Source organism: Podarcis erhardii (assembly GCF_964252035.2).
Source record: "Podarcis erhardii genome assembly, chromosome: 9".
Lineage (NCBI taxonomy): Eukaryota > Metazoa > Chordata > Lepidosauria > Squamata > Lacertidae > Podarcis > Podarcis erhardii.
In genome coordinates this window covers 62530840-62547952 of record NC_138512.1, presented here as the reverse complement: position 1 = coordinate 62547952, position 17113 = coordinate 62530840, and the positions used below count along the sequence as shown (strand labels likewise).

General features: G+C 42.2%; 1 protein-coding gene and 1 long non-coding RNA gene across 8 annotated transcripts in view; one reads left to right on the top strand and one right to left on the bottom strand.

Moving 5' to 3' along the window:
- The window catches only part of LOC309350485, a 737064-nt gene that overhangs the window by 570112 nt on the left and 149839 nt on the right, over positions 1–17113 (bottom strand). The window lies entirely within an intron of this gene.
- The window catches only part of GRID2 (glutamate ionotropic receptor delta type subunit 2), an 833811-nt gene that overhangs the window by 696248 nt on the left and 120450 nt on the right, over positions 1–17113 (top strand). For all 7 annotated transcript variants that reach the window (XR_014160291.1, XR_014160292.1, XR_014160293.1 and 4 more), the window contains exons 12-13: positions 4681–4819; positions 14493–14688. Coding sequence is in view for 4 of the 7 variants with exons in the window: in XM_081876717.1 (XP_081732843.1) it covers positions 4681–4819; positions 14493–14688 (335 nt within the window). In the remaining 3 variants the exon portion in view is untranslated. The remainder of the gene's footprint in view (positions 1–4680; positions 4820–14492; positions 14689–17113) is intronic.

Below are 17113 nucleotides of genomic sequence, written 5' to 3'. Positions count from 1 at the left end.
AACATATGAAGCTGCTTCATCCTATCAGACCATGGATTCTTTGAGTATGACACTGTCTGCTCCTGAACATGGATGACCTGAACCCTGTAGTCCATCTCTTGGTGGCCTTGATACTGGATTACTGCAATGCACCCTTTGTGGGGCTGCTTGTGGGCTGGGTTGGGAAGCTCCAGCAGGCGCAGAATGTGGTAGCCAGACTGCTGATGGGGACATATAGCTGACAACATGTGACATCATTGTTCAAACATCTGCACTGGCTGCCCATTTGTTACCAAGCTGAGTTCAAGGTCCTTGCATTAACTACCAAGTCCTGCACAACTTAGTCCCAGGATATTTTAGGGACTGTCTGAAGTCTTATATCCCAGCTGCTGAGTTGTTGAGGCTCATTTGACACTGGCGCAACATGAAGCCATTAGTATCATTGGCCCAGCCCAGTGGAATGCTCTTTCAAGAGATCTTTCCTAGCCCTGTTGCATGAGATAATTTTAACTAAAGATAGGAGGGATTAAACTGAGGACCTCTTCCATGCAAAACATATGCTCCGTGTCTGATATAAAAAACTGCTCTCACTGGGTCTGGTATTACTTGTGAATATTCCACTTGATTAAAATCTTAGCCTGGCGTAACCTCAGCTTGAATCTTTCCGTAGAATTTCATCTGTTTCATTTTCCTGTTTATCCCTGGCTAATACTATTTGCCTTCCTTATCTCTAGTTCCAAAATTAAGAATAATTCAAATTATATTAGAAACATATATGACAACTCTGGGAGGGGGGGGGGACAAGAATTATTATTTTTTCTTTCAGTTATGCTAGTTGTTTCAGCAAGATATGGGTATTTATTTTTTGTGCACTAATTGAACATTTGGCAGGAGCAAAGGGATATATAAAGGCTGTCTTCTGGGTCCTGTTTCCCACCACACCTGATCTGAATTAGACAGGTAATAATCAGAGAAGCTTCTCTGGTTTTTGTGCCAGTTTTATGGAATGTTCTCCTTGGTGACCTTGCTTGGCATCAACACTGATAACTGTTTGGTGCCAGCTGAGAGCTTTTCAAAAAAAGAGTTATTTGCCCAGGTATTCAACATGTGTTATCTCTGGAATGAAATTATGATTTTACCTGTTCTGCTGGGTTGTATTGATCTATATGAGTATTCCTTTGCTGTTACTGTGTTTTGCAAAGGTGTTTTATTGTTTTAATATGTGCGCTGACCAGAGAGTCTTATATTGATGGGTGGAGTAGGAATTTACGAACCAAATAAATACCACAATGCCCACTTTGTTTTCCTGGGGAAGTTAAAGATCTGCAACACACTCACTGTTTTTATGAGCAGGCACTACCTTCCAAAAAAAGACATCTGCATCATAATGTCCAAGGGCATTAGCAAACTGGAAACTCTGGGGCTAGTTCCAGACCAAAGCATGTTTGGAGCAGGCCTATTGAAAACAATGAGACATAATTTAATCATCCCTAGTTTAGGTCCCATTGATTCTGATGGGTTGACTCTAAGTAAGACCAAGACTGCAGCAAATCTATACACAGTAGCTACCCGAGATTACCCGTATTTTTCCGCTCTATAAGACGCACCAGACCATAAGACGCACCTAGTTTTTGGAGGAGGAAAACAAGAAAAAAAATATTCTGAATCTCAGAAGCTAGAACAACAAGAGGGATCGCTGCACAGCGAAAGCAGCGATCCCTCTTGCTGTTCTGGCTTCTGGGATAGCTGCGCAGCCTGCATTCACTCCATAAGACACATACACATTTTCCCTTACTTTTTAGGAGGAAAAAAGTGAGTCTTATAGAGCAAAAAATACGGTAAGTCCCATTGAACCCAAAGGGTCTGAGTAGGACTGCATTATAAGCCTGGAGCCAACACACTTATCTACACTTAGCTTGTGTGGGACAGAAAACCTACAATGATAGAGCCAGCTCTCCCCCCTTCCTTTCCTTGAATGAATTCCTTACAGGAGAACTTCATCTATGAATGAAAGACATGAGGTTGACTTTCAGTTGTTCCTCTTCTTCCTGCAAATTCACCTCAATTAAAAACAGTGGGAAATGGCACTTAGTTTTATTCATGAGTTTGAAAAATGAGAACACAAATGTTCTTGAGAAATTGCAGGTTTCCCCTTCACCACCCCGCCTGTTTCAATTTAATTCACAGCAAACTACAGAGATTGACACTGGAAGGTTAAAGGGACAATCAGTCCTATTGGGCTCATTTAGTCTGCCTGTCTAAAAAGTTCCATTTGATTGTAATTTGGTTTTTGATTGAAACCATCCAAAAAGCATTACCTTAAAAACCCTGTAAAATGAAAATAACCCATTAAAATATTTCATTTATAGCTATGACATGAGGTTTCTACAAGTTACACTTAAACATTTCATCTTCCCAAAGTCTTAATACTGAATTAGCATCTCTAGATAGAATGAGGAGATTCTAATTTCTGATAATGATACAGTTTCAGAAGTAGGTGGAAATGTATTTCTGGCTACATGAGAGACCAACATTGATCTTATTTACTTAGAGGGTTTTATTTTTAAAGACAAAAGATCCAGACAACGTTTATAATTAACTCAGATTTCCCCACATTTTATTTCTAAAGAAAGAACAAGCACCTTGGCGCTCTCTGAACTTTTCTAAAGGGCAATTCCATCTTTTTCTCAGTGTACTCCTACCTGATAAAACGGTTATCAAGAGTTTGATAATTGCTAGCTTTAGAAATTCAGAATAATGATAGAACGGGGTGGGGGCACGCTTGATATGGATGTAAAACCCAGTGATTAATTTATAAATAGTGAGGCCTTTCATGTTAGACACATCCTTTGGTTTGTAAGCATCAGGAAAAACCACTGCAGCTACCTTCTGACATTTGTCAGGAATCAGCCCCTCAGAAGGACCTCCCAAGCATGCACAGTTCATCCGGTTCTAGCAAAAACATAAAAAGTTATAGAAAAACACCTTTACTTTTTTTAATAAATAAAATCAGACTTCAAAGTGCCTAGCCCAAACCCTGTTCTATAAATAAACCGTAAGTGTTGTTGTTGTTGTTGTTGTTGTTGTTGTTGTTGTTACTATTACTATTGTCTTGACAGTATTTGTTTAAATTTGCAGGCATGCTTGCCCATTCTAAAGAGATGAATCCTGCGAATTTTCAGAAGGAGAACGTTGCAGCTTTCTTGCAAGGGCAGCTTTACAGTCTTGATGTGGTTAAAAAAAAGGATTCACTGAAGCTCCTTTGGACTGGGGCGCTTCAGAGAGATCCTGCTTTGGCTCTGAAAAGCCCTGAATCTCTCTGAAGTTCCCCACTTCAACTCAGGATTTGTCCAATGCAGTGGTGTGCGGTGAAATAGGGGAACAGTTAGAGCCACAGGTGCCATCTTGCGAGGGCAATTGGTGGGGAGACGTTGTGTATGTGACATTGTGACATCCTGATGTCACAGGAGGGAGCATCATGCCTCCCTCTCCAAGCAGGGCAGAAGCTTCCTGGACCTTGGGAAGGAGGCTCCAGGCTTTAATACTCTAATGCTCTAATACTTTAATACTCTAATTTACAGGGAACATTTAGGAGACTAGCCTAGTCCCCCTAGTCCAGGGATATACAACAGGTTGATCGTCACTCATCGGTTGATCGCGGAGTGTCCCTGTTTGATCGCGGACACCCTGATAGCCTCCACCTCCCAAACAACTTTGGCTGATCCTTCCCAAAAAAAGCTCAACAATTTGGTCAATCCAATCCAATGGGTAGATCACTGCCAAAAACAATTTACCATGGGAGTAGATCGCATGAAGTTGGACATACCTGCCCTAGTCCACTGACAACCTGCCATTGATCCAATGCATACCAATAATAAGTTCCAAAGCACTGTAAGAGTTTAATTAAGGTCATTGATTAAGATCATATATATGAGGTAGAAATGTTTCAAGTGTTTAAGTATGCTGCTTTTGTTCAGAGTTCACAAAATCTCATTTTCTCATCTATAGCTATCTATCTAATATATATCTATATTTCATACATATATATACTGCTGAATGAACTCATTGTAGAACTCAGTTGTGCGGACAAACCCTCTCCCTTTATGCTTTTAATGGTCTTCACTTTGCAGGCCTCAATTACAGTCTCCAACCTAGTGCATTTTACTCTAGTGATTAATCCTATTGGTACCAGTAGAGCTGTGATCTTAGAATAAGGAAGTTTGGGACCAGTTTACTTGAAGGATCACCTTGCCCCATATTTGCCCTCTCCGCTGCTTTGATCTGCAGAACCAGCATTTTAGAAGTGCCACATAATGCTTGTTCCATACTTGTGAGGAATCTATATTTTACTGTGGAAGCCCCTATTCTTTGGAACTCCCTGTCAATTAATATGAGGCTGGTGCCTTCAACGTACTGTTTGTGACATCTGCTAAAAAATAATAAAAAAGATTGTTTAGGCAAGCCTGCAGAGATACATAATTTTATTATGCATATCTATATTTTGATAATTTTTGTGTCTGCTAATTGCTGTCAGTTGCTGTCTGGTAATTTCAGATCGTTAATAAATATTTTGTTCTATGTTAACATTAACCACTTATAAGGGGTTTTTTTTAACTAAAAGGTATATAAAACTTGCTAAATAAATAAAATGATAAGGAAGCTGCAATTAAGTCTTCTTGCTCTCTATTTCCTACTCCACAGGAGGAGAGGTTCCCTATACAACACTGGCAACTCGGATGATGATGGGTGCTTGGTGGCTCTTTGCCTTGATTGTCATCTCGTCCTACACAGCAAACCTAGCGGCCTTTCTTACCATCACTCGTATTGAGAACTCCATCCAGTAAGTTACTGCAAGTTCCAAAAGGGAGAGGGAAGGGATTATATGTCCCTCAGTATTGCAATTATCCATAATACAGCAAGGCATATTTTTGGGCAAATGCAGCAATGCCCTACCAGCCTCATCCTGGCCTCACCCATCCCTCACCTGTCTGCATTCCTACTTGTCAGTTTCCTCCTTTGTCCCAATTTCCCCCTGTAGAACTCAGCAGGGAGGAAGATGGGGGCAAAACTAGCCTATCGTTGGCTGTGGCTGCATCCGTCATTTGCTCTGGCTCCACCTACTGTTGGTCTCCCTACATACCACCCTACCAGTCGCTATGGACACAACCCACCCACTGTGTACATCTACTCCAGTACTTTTTCCTAACAATGTTCTTGTTTTTTACTTCCCCACCCAATCAAGGCTACCATTTCATTTTCATGTTCTTCCCTGTGTACCAGTCATTGCGCCCTAGTAAAACTATTCCCCCCCCCCCCGGTTATTTATATCCTGCTTTTAACACTAACTCCTAAAGCAGATTACATACAAATAGGACCATAAAAATGCACTAAAGCAAATAAAAGATAGCAGCCGTGCAACCGATTAAAAACAGGTGGTCTATAAAAACTGCACAATCCGTTAAGAAATGCCTTGGGTGGGGGGAGGGGAGAGACCTTCAATGCCTGTCTAAAAATTGGGAGGCTGACACATCACATCATCCCAGGCAATGGCTTCCACAGCTTATGTGCCACCACTGAGAAAGTGTGGCTCTTTTTACCAGGGCTGGCTCAATATATTTTGGCGCCCGAAGTCAACCAAAAAATGTCCCTCCCTGCCAGGGACGAAGGGATGAACAGGTGGGGAATAAAGATTGACATTGGGAACTGCTGTCTCTGTAGACTTTGCCATCTGAAGTGGTTGTCTCATCTGGCCCCATGGGCGGGTTGGCCCTGCCTTTTACCCACAAATTCAGTATCTGCTAAAACAGGCTAGAGCACAAGACCTCCAGTGATGGTCTTAAGGCTTGGGTTCTTTTTTCTTTTCTTTTTTAATACCTTGTTCTTTTTCCATTCCAGCACAATCACTCAAAGGTTGAGTGTTACCCACAGGCCAGAATTAATGTGTAGAGATACAAGCTCGGATTACCTGCTTATTCTTAAGGGGTTAATATCAACTATTTGATATTATCCTGGAGTCTCAAAGTTTTACTTCTGTTAGGGTCTTGGCATTTATTAGGTTAATAGAAAATAACAGAATTTTTTTTTTTAAAAAAAAACCTTTCAGTTTAGTCCCCCCCCCCCCCCCGCAATATTAAATACAAAATGGTGGCTATTGATAAATTTCAACTGTACTAATTGGTTGGTTTCCATAAGTCGCTTTCCAATAGTGGTTATTGGTCACCTTCAAATTCCAATATTACCATCTCTTTTGCACCTCTTTCTGCTGCATGTGAAGCCTCAGGCAGAGCAATTAGCAGAGACAAAAGGGAGCAAAGAGGAAGAGTAGAAATGTTCCCATACCCTCAAGTGGAGGAGCACTGTGTGCCCATTCCGATTCGTTCCAAAGATACAGTCAGCAAGTGGATACCACTGCTGAGTGGTGGAATTGGGAACTACAATCTGCCCTCATGCATTCTTCTGACACAGGGGCATGTCAACTGAGCTCCCTGAGAGGTAAAAAAAGAGAGTATAATACTTGCATTCCCTATAAAATAAGGATAATAATAATGATAATGACAGAATAATCTATAGTATAAAAACGTGCTGTGGTACACATGTGTGAAGAATGATACTGCAGTTCCTTTTCCATTTCATTTTCTCATGCCATAATTGAGATCAAACTGAGAATCCCTCATAAGGAAGGCTGAGGAAAGCAATCTACAGTGTTGCTGTTGGAGAGGGCCATTGATGCTTAAATCCAATAAATGTTTCTTTTCAAAGAAAGGGAGAATGCTGTGTTTTCTCCAGTTTGCCAGGTTATGTAGTGTTGGTGTTGTTTTGGGGTGGGATTAACCTGATCCATCCAGACCTACCTATAAACAACTGAGATAACACCAGTGATACTTTCCAATATGCCTGCCTTTGCAGAGCATCAGATCATTTGCTTTCCTCTGCCCTGTCTCCTTTATTCCTTATAACGAGAGAGAGAGAGAGAGAGAGAGAGAGAGAGAGAGAGAGAGAGCGCTCCATGGGCAAAGCTTTATCTGAATTAGAGTAATAAATGTGTGCTTCAGAATAAGCAATAAGATGTTTGGCCTCATTATTTAGTGACTAATTGCTCCTGCACAGACAGCTTACAAGACAGTTCTAATAGCAGCCTCATGCTCAGCAGACATGTTGCTGTTTGCCGTGTGGAATCATAAAAATCTGTTTTCTAGTTTGCAACTCCTGTGTAATCAATACCTTCCAATTCTGAAAAGAGTGTTGCTGAGGAATTACAAAATGTCAGGGCCGAAATTAGTTGTTTTTCATTGTTGTGGTTTTGTGTAGGTTGTTTTTTTAAAAAAACAAAACAAAAAACACTAAATATGGGGAGTTGATAAAAACCCAGTGTTCTGATCCTGGCTACTGCAACACAAAACTGTGGTTGGCACCATTTAAGGTAAAGCAACATCCTGAACATGACAACTGAGACAGAGGCAAATTAATTTGAATCACTACATTTGACCTGTTTGTATTAGAATTTCATGTGCCTCACCAAGCCAACACACTGCAATGCCACAGACATAAACTGACATAGTAATCAGTCAGACTGTCCTTGGAACTGTAATTTTGGGGAAGTGAAGAGGGGGTTGTTTGTCTGCTTAACAGTTTATATACTGCTTAATAGCATAGTTGCTAAGTAGTGTGCAATAATAATATAAGTGCCTTTTACTGCTGGGACTAGGTGTGCTCTTTTCAGTGTTCCCAATCCCAACACATGCTTTGCCTTCTGCTTGTGCTGACCTATTGGAAATTCTGAATTTATGTTGACAAAATAGCATAGTCAGTAAGGTTCACAATGAAAGCTGGGGATAGGACTGCAAGTACAGGTGCTGTGGTCATGCTATTTGTTCACAGCCTAGTATTTCTACTCTGACCATCAACATCTCTGTAGAGCAACCATAGCCAACATGGTGCCCTCCAGATGTTGTAGGACTATAACTTCCATCAGCCCAAACTAGCATAGCTTTGGGTCAGGTATGATGGGAATTGTAGTCATCTGGAGAGCATCACATTGACTATGCCTTATATCAGGCAGACCTGTCCCATCACCTGTTCCGTGATCCCTTTAACTGGAGAGTCTGGGGTTGAACATGGGACATTCTGCAGGTAAGGGATGTGTTCTCTCATTGAGCTACTGTCTTCCCTCTAAATGGAGTTTGTTGGAGGGTTTTCTCCTCTGTATCATAACCTTTCTCTTTATAATCATACTTCCTTTAACTCATTCTCTTATTGTCTCTCTATCAAGCTGTTGGGAAAGGAAACTCATTTATGGCACTGCGTTGGTCTGCCTTTTGAGAGACGAAAGAATAACTCCTAGAGTTTTAAGATGTGCAGGGAAAATATTTTTCCCCACTGCTGTTTCCCAACAGACTGTTCTACAGCATCTGTTGCACCTATCATTTATACTAACAGCAATACATGTAGGGGAAATTGCTGTGCTGGCTGTTATGTTGGGGAATTATATAGCCACACTGAGTCCTGTAAGCAACTGATTAAAATTTGCAAGGTGTTCTCATTAGAAACCGGGGACTTAGGAACTGCTTCCTCCTACCCCATTCCCATAATGCGCACAGCAAGTACCCTTACAATTGCAGGATATTACAATATATGATGTGATGTTGCGGAGAGCGCTGTCAGGAGATGCAGAAGGTTATTAAGAGAAGTGGTGGTGACTTGAAATTAGAAATGGCGTTGTCTTACATTTTTACAGCAACCTTCATCACATTGTTTGAAAGCTTTGACAAACTGAAACATTAAACCTCATTTATAGGAACACGAATGTGCACAGTGCTGTCTGGAACATTGACAGCATCAAGGGAGGGGGGCAGGGACAGCTCAAGACATTTTGCTGCCAAAAGCAAAGAACAAGATGGTACCTCCTCACATTCCACATACAGAAGCCAGGTAGTGGGAATGGGAAGGTATACTTCAGCACAACTGACACCAGCAGGCTAGATTTGGCAGTTGTGGTGCACACAGCTCTTAACATCTTGGCACTGCTCCCTGACCCTCAGTAGCTGCCACTTGAGGCAGCTGCCTCACTCTGTCAAAGGATAGGGCCTGCCCTGAAGGGGGAGAGCTAACAAATCTAGTTAGGGGGAGAGCTAACGAATCTAGTTAGTGACTAGTGATACTAGTCAATCAGAAACACACCATCACACATTATGCACATGTACATAATGACCCTGTCTATTGGAATGCCCTGATCCAGCACAGCATTATATTAAATGCCTACATCAGAATTCAGCTGACCATTTTTCCTTCAGCAACATAAGAAGAGTCAAAGGCCCATCCAATAGAGTATTCTGGTTTGTTCACATAGTGTTCACAAAGTGGCCAAGCAGTTGTCAAGCAGAACATGAGCACCACAGCACTTTCCCCAATCATGTTCCTCAGCAAGCAGTATTCAGAGGCATACTGTAATCCATGGCAATTGTGACTAGTAGTCACTGATAGCCTTATATTTCATGCATTTGTCTAATGCTCATTTAAAGACACCCAAGATGGTATCCAATATTATGTCTTGTGGATATGTCTTGTCCATAGTTGTACTATGTTATGTGTGGAGAAGTACTTTCTTTTGTCTGTCGTGAATCTGTCGTGAATTTTATGCATCTCTTATCATGTCCATCCCCCTTACCATTTTTTTTTATAAACCAAAAAGCCCCAAATTTTCTAACATTTCCTCACAGAAGAATCTGCCCTAGAATACAATGTTTATGTTATGTTTGCACCCAGCACTTAAGCTAACGTACATGAAAATATTCTGTTTTATATATGCAACAACACTTTGACAAACATTTATCTGAGAGAGAGTGCTTGGTCAAAGGTGACTCTGTGGGTTTTGTGGCTGAGCAGGGAAATGAAACCCTTGTCTGTCCACTGCATCCTGCCAGCTCTTTTTGTCTTATGTTCTTTTTAAAAAGCAGATGGTCTGTGGATGGGGGGGGGGGGGAAATGCGTCCCCTTCTGCACACAGACCAGGCATGTGTATATCAGTGGAAAACGGTCATATTATATTACTCAACCATTGCCAGGGAGCCAGCCAGCAATAAATCACAATTAATAAAGTTAATTCTTTATTAGAAGAAACAAGGCCTGCTCAAGGGTGCCAGGCCTAATGAGCACAGCAGCTCTTCTCAGTAGGTCATGCTGCTATGAGGCAGCTGTGGAGACTGAAAATCCCCATCTTCCCACAGCTGCCTAAATCTCCTCCTCCCCCTGGTCATTCTCAAGCAGTCTGAAACTACACCGATGTGCCTGTCTCTGCTTCTCCCTCTTCATACCTCTTCTGGTCCTGGGAGACATGGGGTGAGGGGAGCTTGTCACAGCAGGAGGGGGAGATACCTTGGCTTGTTCACTAGCCTGACTCATCTCTGCCTCTTGGCCTCCCTCCTCTCCTGCTTCCACCTCTGCTCTCTGCTCCCCCTGCTCACTAAACCCCGTTACCTCTTCAGTTTCCAACAACTCCTTCTCCCAGGCTTTTCCCTCTTCTCTCTCTGATCATTCATCATTGTCTCACCACCAATCCCTGGGCCTTCATCCCTTGGGGGTTCCCCAGCTGAGGCCTCCCACTATTCCTTTGTTCCATTGTATACTTATCAGACCAGCAGATTGTACCCGAAGACCTTATGTCCTTTGAAACTAATGGCATTCTATAAGTTTGTGTTAACATTTTCCAACATGCTACATGGGCATTAGTAATTTGCTGTTAGCTTTTCAAAAGACTGCACACATCTTGCCCCTTTATCTGTCCTTAAGTGTCATCACTTAGATTTGTGCACTTGCATGAAGCTAATTTGTGCCAGCAAAGCCTTAATGGCTCCTAGGTGTTAGATTGCAGTAGACCTTCAGAAGTCTAATGAATGTCATTAAAAAAATAAAGGCATGGTTAAGTGGTCCACAAGGATGGGTAAATAGAGGGAAATATGTCAGGTCTGCAGACTTTCAGGGACCATCAGGAAACTGATTTGAAACCGGTGGTATTTCAGAGCCGTATACTTAAGGATTCTAATTTGCATATGTCCATATAAAAAACAAACCAACGGGGTTGGGTAGAAAACACACTGAGAGCAAGATGAAGAAGTTAGAGGACTGCCAAAACAACAAAAAGTTGAGAAATCCCCGGTTCATTAAAATAAAATCTTTCTATGAAAAATACAGTGCAAGTGAGAACCCCATTTTGTTGTATATGGGGGTCTAAATCATAAAGAATTCATCAAAACATAGGCAATGGGGTTTTTTCTTCTGCATTTCTGAAGAAAGTTTAGCCCTGGGTTAGGCAAATGCTTGCCTTGCAAAGGGGTGAGGAATTTTGGTTGTAGTGACAGCCTTTCTCCACTGTGGGTAGACACTGTGCCCAAAATGCCTCACTTTGAGGAACGAACCCGCTTGACCCTTCCTCAAAGTCAGGAAAGAAGATGGAAGGGATAACAGAGATCCTTGCATCAATGGGTAGGTGAACACAGGAGGACTGGTTACCAATAGTGAACTGACTGCATAGAAAGCCACAGGGCCTGCCCACCAGGAGGCAAGGTGAGGCAACAGCCTTGGGCGACAGGATCCACAGAGGCAGCAGAGCTCAATATAGATATTTGCTACCTTGCCTTTTCCTGATGTCGATCTTCACTTCCCCCTTCTTCCCTGTTGGGGAGAAGGCACATCATTTTGTGGTTCACCTCAGGTGCCAAAATCAAAATGTCTTGGACGGGCCCTGACCCTATGGGTACATGAAGTGGTTCTGTTCCTACTTTCTGTTGGATGCCTGGAAGTCTGGGAGCAGGGGCAATAGATGCTATCTCCACTCTTCTGCTGAATTCTGGATGTTTCCTCAAAAGGTCTTGGGTCTCTGTCACATGAATTCTAGCTTATGCTTTCCTGGTGCACTACTTTCCCATCAAACTACTATCCAAATATCACAGAAGTCTCATTTCTTTGTCATTTTTAATATACACAGTTCTTGATGTAGCACCCAGCTTCAAAAACAGCAGCATTCAGTAAATGTCTTTCTCCTCCATACTTACTGAGTTGCAAAACCATTCTTTTCCACCATTACAGATAATACATAACAGCTAGGTTGTGTAAAATGTGTTCTCATACAGACCATTCTGCCTATAAAAATGCAATTCCTGGCAAGGAAGGCAATCTTTTCACGAGATATAACATTGTCATTTACCTCTATTTACAATAGTCTTCTTCTAGTGTTTCCAGAGTGAAGTGGCAACCCTAGTACAAGCAGGGCTTTGGGGCTGTGCATTGAGTTTTTAGCCCCTCAGCTTCCATGACTTTTCCCAGCCCATCATGGGATAAGGATGACTTTTGTATATATGAAGGCTCCCTGCATACTTGAGAACCGTGCCCTAAAGATTCAGCTCTCAGTAACAAGGAAACCCTTTGTTTCATCCTGAAACAGATGCACATTCGTACTATCAAGCAATGAGTCAGGTAAACTTCAGCTTAGAGCCAAACCATCCCTACCATGAATAGAGGCGATTGTGGGTAGGGCAATGGCATGCATATAACCTGGGCAGGGTGATCACTCAGTGGCAGAGTACATGCTTTGCATGCAGAAGGTGCCCAGATCCATCCCTGGTGTTTCCAGGCAGGACTCTGGAAAGCTGCTGCCAGTTGGTGCAGACAATACTGAGCTGTTGTTGTTGTTGTTTAGTCATTTAGTCGTGTCCAACTCTTCGTGACCCCATGGACCAGAGCACACCAGGCACTCCTGTCTTCCACGGCCTCCTGCAGTTTGGTCAGACTCATGCTGGTAGCTTCGAGAACCATCTCGTCCAACCATCTCGTCCTCTGTCATCCCCTTCTCCCAACCTCAGGGTCTTTTCCAGGGAGTCTTCTCCTCTCATGAGGTGGCGAAAGTATTGGAGCCTCAGCTTCAGGATTTGTCCTTCCAGTGAGCACTCAGGGCTGATTTCATTAAGAATGGATAGGTTTGATCTCCTTGCAGTCCATGGGACTCTCAAGAGTCTTCTCCAGCACCAATACTGAGCTGGATGGACCTAACTCAGTGTAAGGCAGCTTCCTACTTGCTATGGGTGTGCATCAATCTTTCATGCACTCCTGCAACCAGCCAGAACCATGGGAATATTGAAATCTCAGAAACAGTGTAATCACAATACTTCAAAAAAATTCTAACAATGGATGGCCAGGGTACTACTTTTGTGTTTTAGGATTTTACTATGCAGTAAAGTCCTAAAGCATGTGCTTGGTCTGTGATGGTGACTGTTTTGGCAGAGAAGTTTATCCACGCCTGAGAAGAAAGGCCTTGCCTCCAGTTTGGAAAGTATGGGTGAAATTCAAAAAAATGAGAAAATTATTGTTGTTATTTTTTTATTGCTATTTCATATTTTACTTTGCATTCTCTTGCTGCAGCTACCTTAAGCACAATTTGGTAAAAGCTGCAAAACATAAGAAATAAATAATTTGTCCTAGCTCTGGTTCTGTGCTTTGATATTTTACATACATACACACACACACATTTTTATGATTGTTAAGTTTTAAAAGAACTTAATCGGGAACTTTTAGCTCTCCCCAGCCACACACACCTATTGGCTTTATGTCCTACTTGAATGTTTCTCCCTGGCTGGAATGTGTCTTTGAATTTTGATCATACCTCTTGCTTCCCTGAATGGAGGATAGAGTCGAAAGTAGCCTATTGTGCAATACTGAAATTTAAATTTGTTGCTCCACCCACTTTTGTCTCTGGCTCCACCTACCTATGACATGTGGCCCTTGGAAGTTTTCCCAAAAGGGATTATAGCCCCACTGGTGGAGGAAGAGGAGTGTGGGGGGAGCGTGACGCCCCCGGCAGCACAATCCTGGTGGGGTGCCACACCCCCAGGACACACGCCAGCCCCACCTGCTCTCCACCCCCCAGGGCCAAAGCATGAAGCTCTGCCACTATGTGGCCCTCAGTCTGAAAAAGGTTTCCCACTCCTGTTTTAAACCATTTATTGTTGTTTAATCATTATTGCTATTATTCTTTATTAAATTTGTATACCACCTTTCATCCGAAGATTACAGGGCAGTCCACAACATAAAGATACAAATGAGAGCAGAAAAGTACATAATAAAACAAAAACAATCCCTGCCCGCCCCCCATGCTTGTGAACCACCTTGGGGAATCTATGAATCCCAGTAGTGGGATATAAATGAAATAAATTACCCCATAAAAAACCTGCTTCCTCCCCTCCTTGTTTTGACCTTTAAAATAAAGCTTGCTAACACTGCTCTGGTTTGTGCAGGTCTTTCTTGTTTTAAAAATCCATTATCTTTCCTTCCCTCTCCTTTCCCCTCTATAGCTTCCCTTGTGGTTTAAACTATAAAGGTAATTCTCTTAGCCTTGCTTTGACTTTTAAGAATAAAATAAAAATGACTTGACAGCTGTCTCATCATACATGTTGCCCTTTGCTTGCCTGTAGCATGAAAATGTGGAGTCATGTCTCTTGTGTTTCTTATCTTTACCAACACTTAAGGTCTCTCCAGGATCTCTCCAGGCAGACTGATATTCCTTATGGCACCGTCCTGGACTCCGCGGTCTATGAGCACGTTCGGGTGAAAGGGATGAATCCGTTTGAGAAGAACAACATGTATTCAAAATTGTGGCAGATGATTAACCGAAGTAACGGGTCAGAGAATAACGTGCAGGAATCCCAAGCAGGCATTCAAAAGGTAAGGGCAGCGGCCGGCCTTTTTCCTTGACAAATGGAAACTCTCTTCCTGCTTGATACTTTTGCAAAGGGTGTTTAGCTTCTGCTGTCTGTAGAATGGGAACATATAAAAAAAATGATCTTTTACCGATTCTGGCAGGCAGTTCATATAGTCTGTTCCTACCTAACAAAGGAAATCAAGCGCTTCATTTCCTTCATTATTATTTTTCAAATGGAAAGTTTAAAAACCTCATTCTTCTCTCACTTCCCCTTTTTAGTGTGCATATATTTACTTATCTGTTTTGCTCCACAAATAAAGAAGAAAAAGGTCATTCACCATAGGATAAGAACCAGTGGTTTTTGCTCAGAGAAGCAGATTCCGCTTACTCAGTAGGAAGAACAATGTTGTAATATTGCAGCTGGGTGATGTGCTTTGTAACCTGGAAGGGAACAATTCAGATGGAGAATATCAAAATATCTGGCTCTGCTCCAGAGCTTCTGTACCAAGGCCTTTGGGTACAACCTAGCAAAAGTCAGTCATCCTTAAGTCATGCTAAAAAACCTCATAATTCAGGTTGCAGTGGTGACTCCATTTCACTGAGAGTAAGTTCCACTGAATTTGATAGGACTTACCTCTGAGAAGAACAAGATTACAATATGGCTGTTGGATGCTTGATTTATAATACTTTATATAATACTCTGGATTATGTCTTATAGCTAAAATATGAGTATTTGTCTATTTCAGTTCAAAACCCACCCAGTTCTCTAATCTGGTTATAGGTTTCTGCAGTTCTGTCAAAACCCACAGATCCCCCTCCAATGCTATTGACTTCTTTCCATATTGAAATTCATGTCCTAGAATATTTGATTCATTCTTGATGTTACGTCATTTGATAGAAGTTCAGAAAGGAGAAGCTGGGAACAGGGGAGAAGGAAAAGAGAGGCTGCTCTGAAGCCCTCTCTTGATCCATTCCATGGATCTCTTGATAACAAAAGAACAGCAAGAGGCAGAGGAGGACTTTCTAGTATCTTTAAAGGAGTCACAGCCCTGTTCGTTATTAATATAGCCCCATCAGCCAAGGTCCACCAGAGACTCAACCATAAAACAGAGGAAAGTGAGAAGAGTACCAAAACACACTAGCAAGACATGTCATGGAATACGTTTGATGTCAACATTTTTAAAGGATGGGAAAGAAAAAGACAGAGTGTAACTGACCAGGGGGAAAGTAGTGTTTGGTAGAGACGTTTCTGTGTCAGTTTGCAGGTCTTCTTGTAATATTCCTGATGGAATGGGGGAGAACATGGTTGATTTTTTCCCCCTTCTGGGGATCCAATGCAATGGAATGCTTAGATTATGACCTGGGAGACCAGAGTTTGACCCTGCACTCAGCCATGAAGCTCATGGGTACCCTTCAGGAAGTCACTGTCTCTCGATGTTACCTGCCTCATAGGGTTGTTGTGAGAATAAAATGGAGAAGGGAGAACCTTGAGGAAAGGTGAGATATAAATGTGATAAATAAATAAATGGGTTTCTGAAAAGAAATAGCAGCCATTGAACATCAAGCAAGGATATGCACTGACTATTATCCTTTAGCTAAGACAAAGAACCAGTGTACCATGGTAGCAGGTACAGGCATCCCTCCCCAGTTATGTGTGATCATGTTGCATGTGACCATATATGTGTGTGGTACCGGGAAAGAAACAAATATTTAATTCATACCCAGAAGAGACAGGGAAGAGCTGGCAAGTCTTGTGGCTCGCAAACAGGCCCACTGTGCAGTCCAAAGAAGACATCCCTGCAGTGCCATCGGTGAGGGCAGAGGAAGCCTCAAAGAATCCTTAGGCACAGTAAGGCTTTGCTCAGGCAGCTCAGCCTTCCCGGCTAACAGCTGACCCACAGGGTAGTGCAAGCGCCACAGCCACTTTCTCATGCATCTGCCAGCTTCCAGCCAGCCCCAGAGCTACAAATCCAGATATTTTGGTCTGGATTGGGGAGAGAGCAGGAGAGAGAGCTGGGACAGGAAAAAAATGGGCATTGAGAGGCTTTTTAGAGGATACTCCCCTCTTACCCAAATTTTGCTTATGCACACAGGGTCCCAGAATGTAACCCCTGCATATGTGGGGGGATACTTGTAATTCTAACTTATTCTAAGTTACTCTTATATGGTTTCCTGAAGGCATGACATTTGGGTATCTTTACCTAAGTTGATTCATTTTGTTTAACTATGCTTTCTAAGATTAACAAGTGACAACACCAGAGAGCCAAGACTAAGCATACTTACGGTGGCCATATGTCCTGCATTACAGAGGACATTCCCCTGTTTGTCAGAGGAAAGCCATGTATTTGAAGCGCTCCATTCTCTGAAGGGCTTTCCAATTCAGCTCTGGTTAAAGACAAAGAATCATTAGAAGTTGGAGCAGGAGGACTTTGAAGTAGCCCATCAACA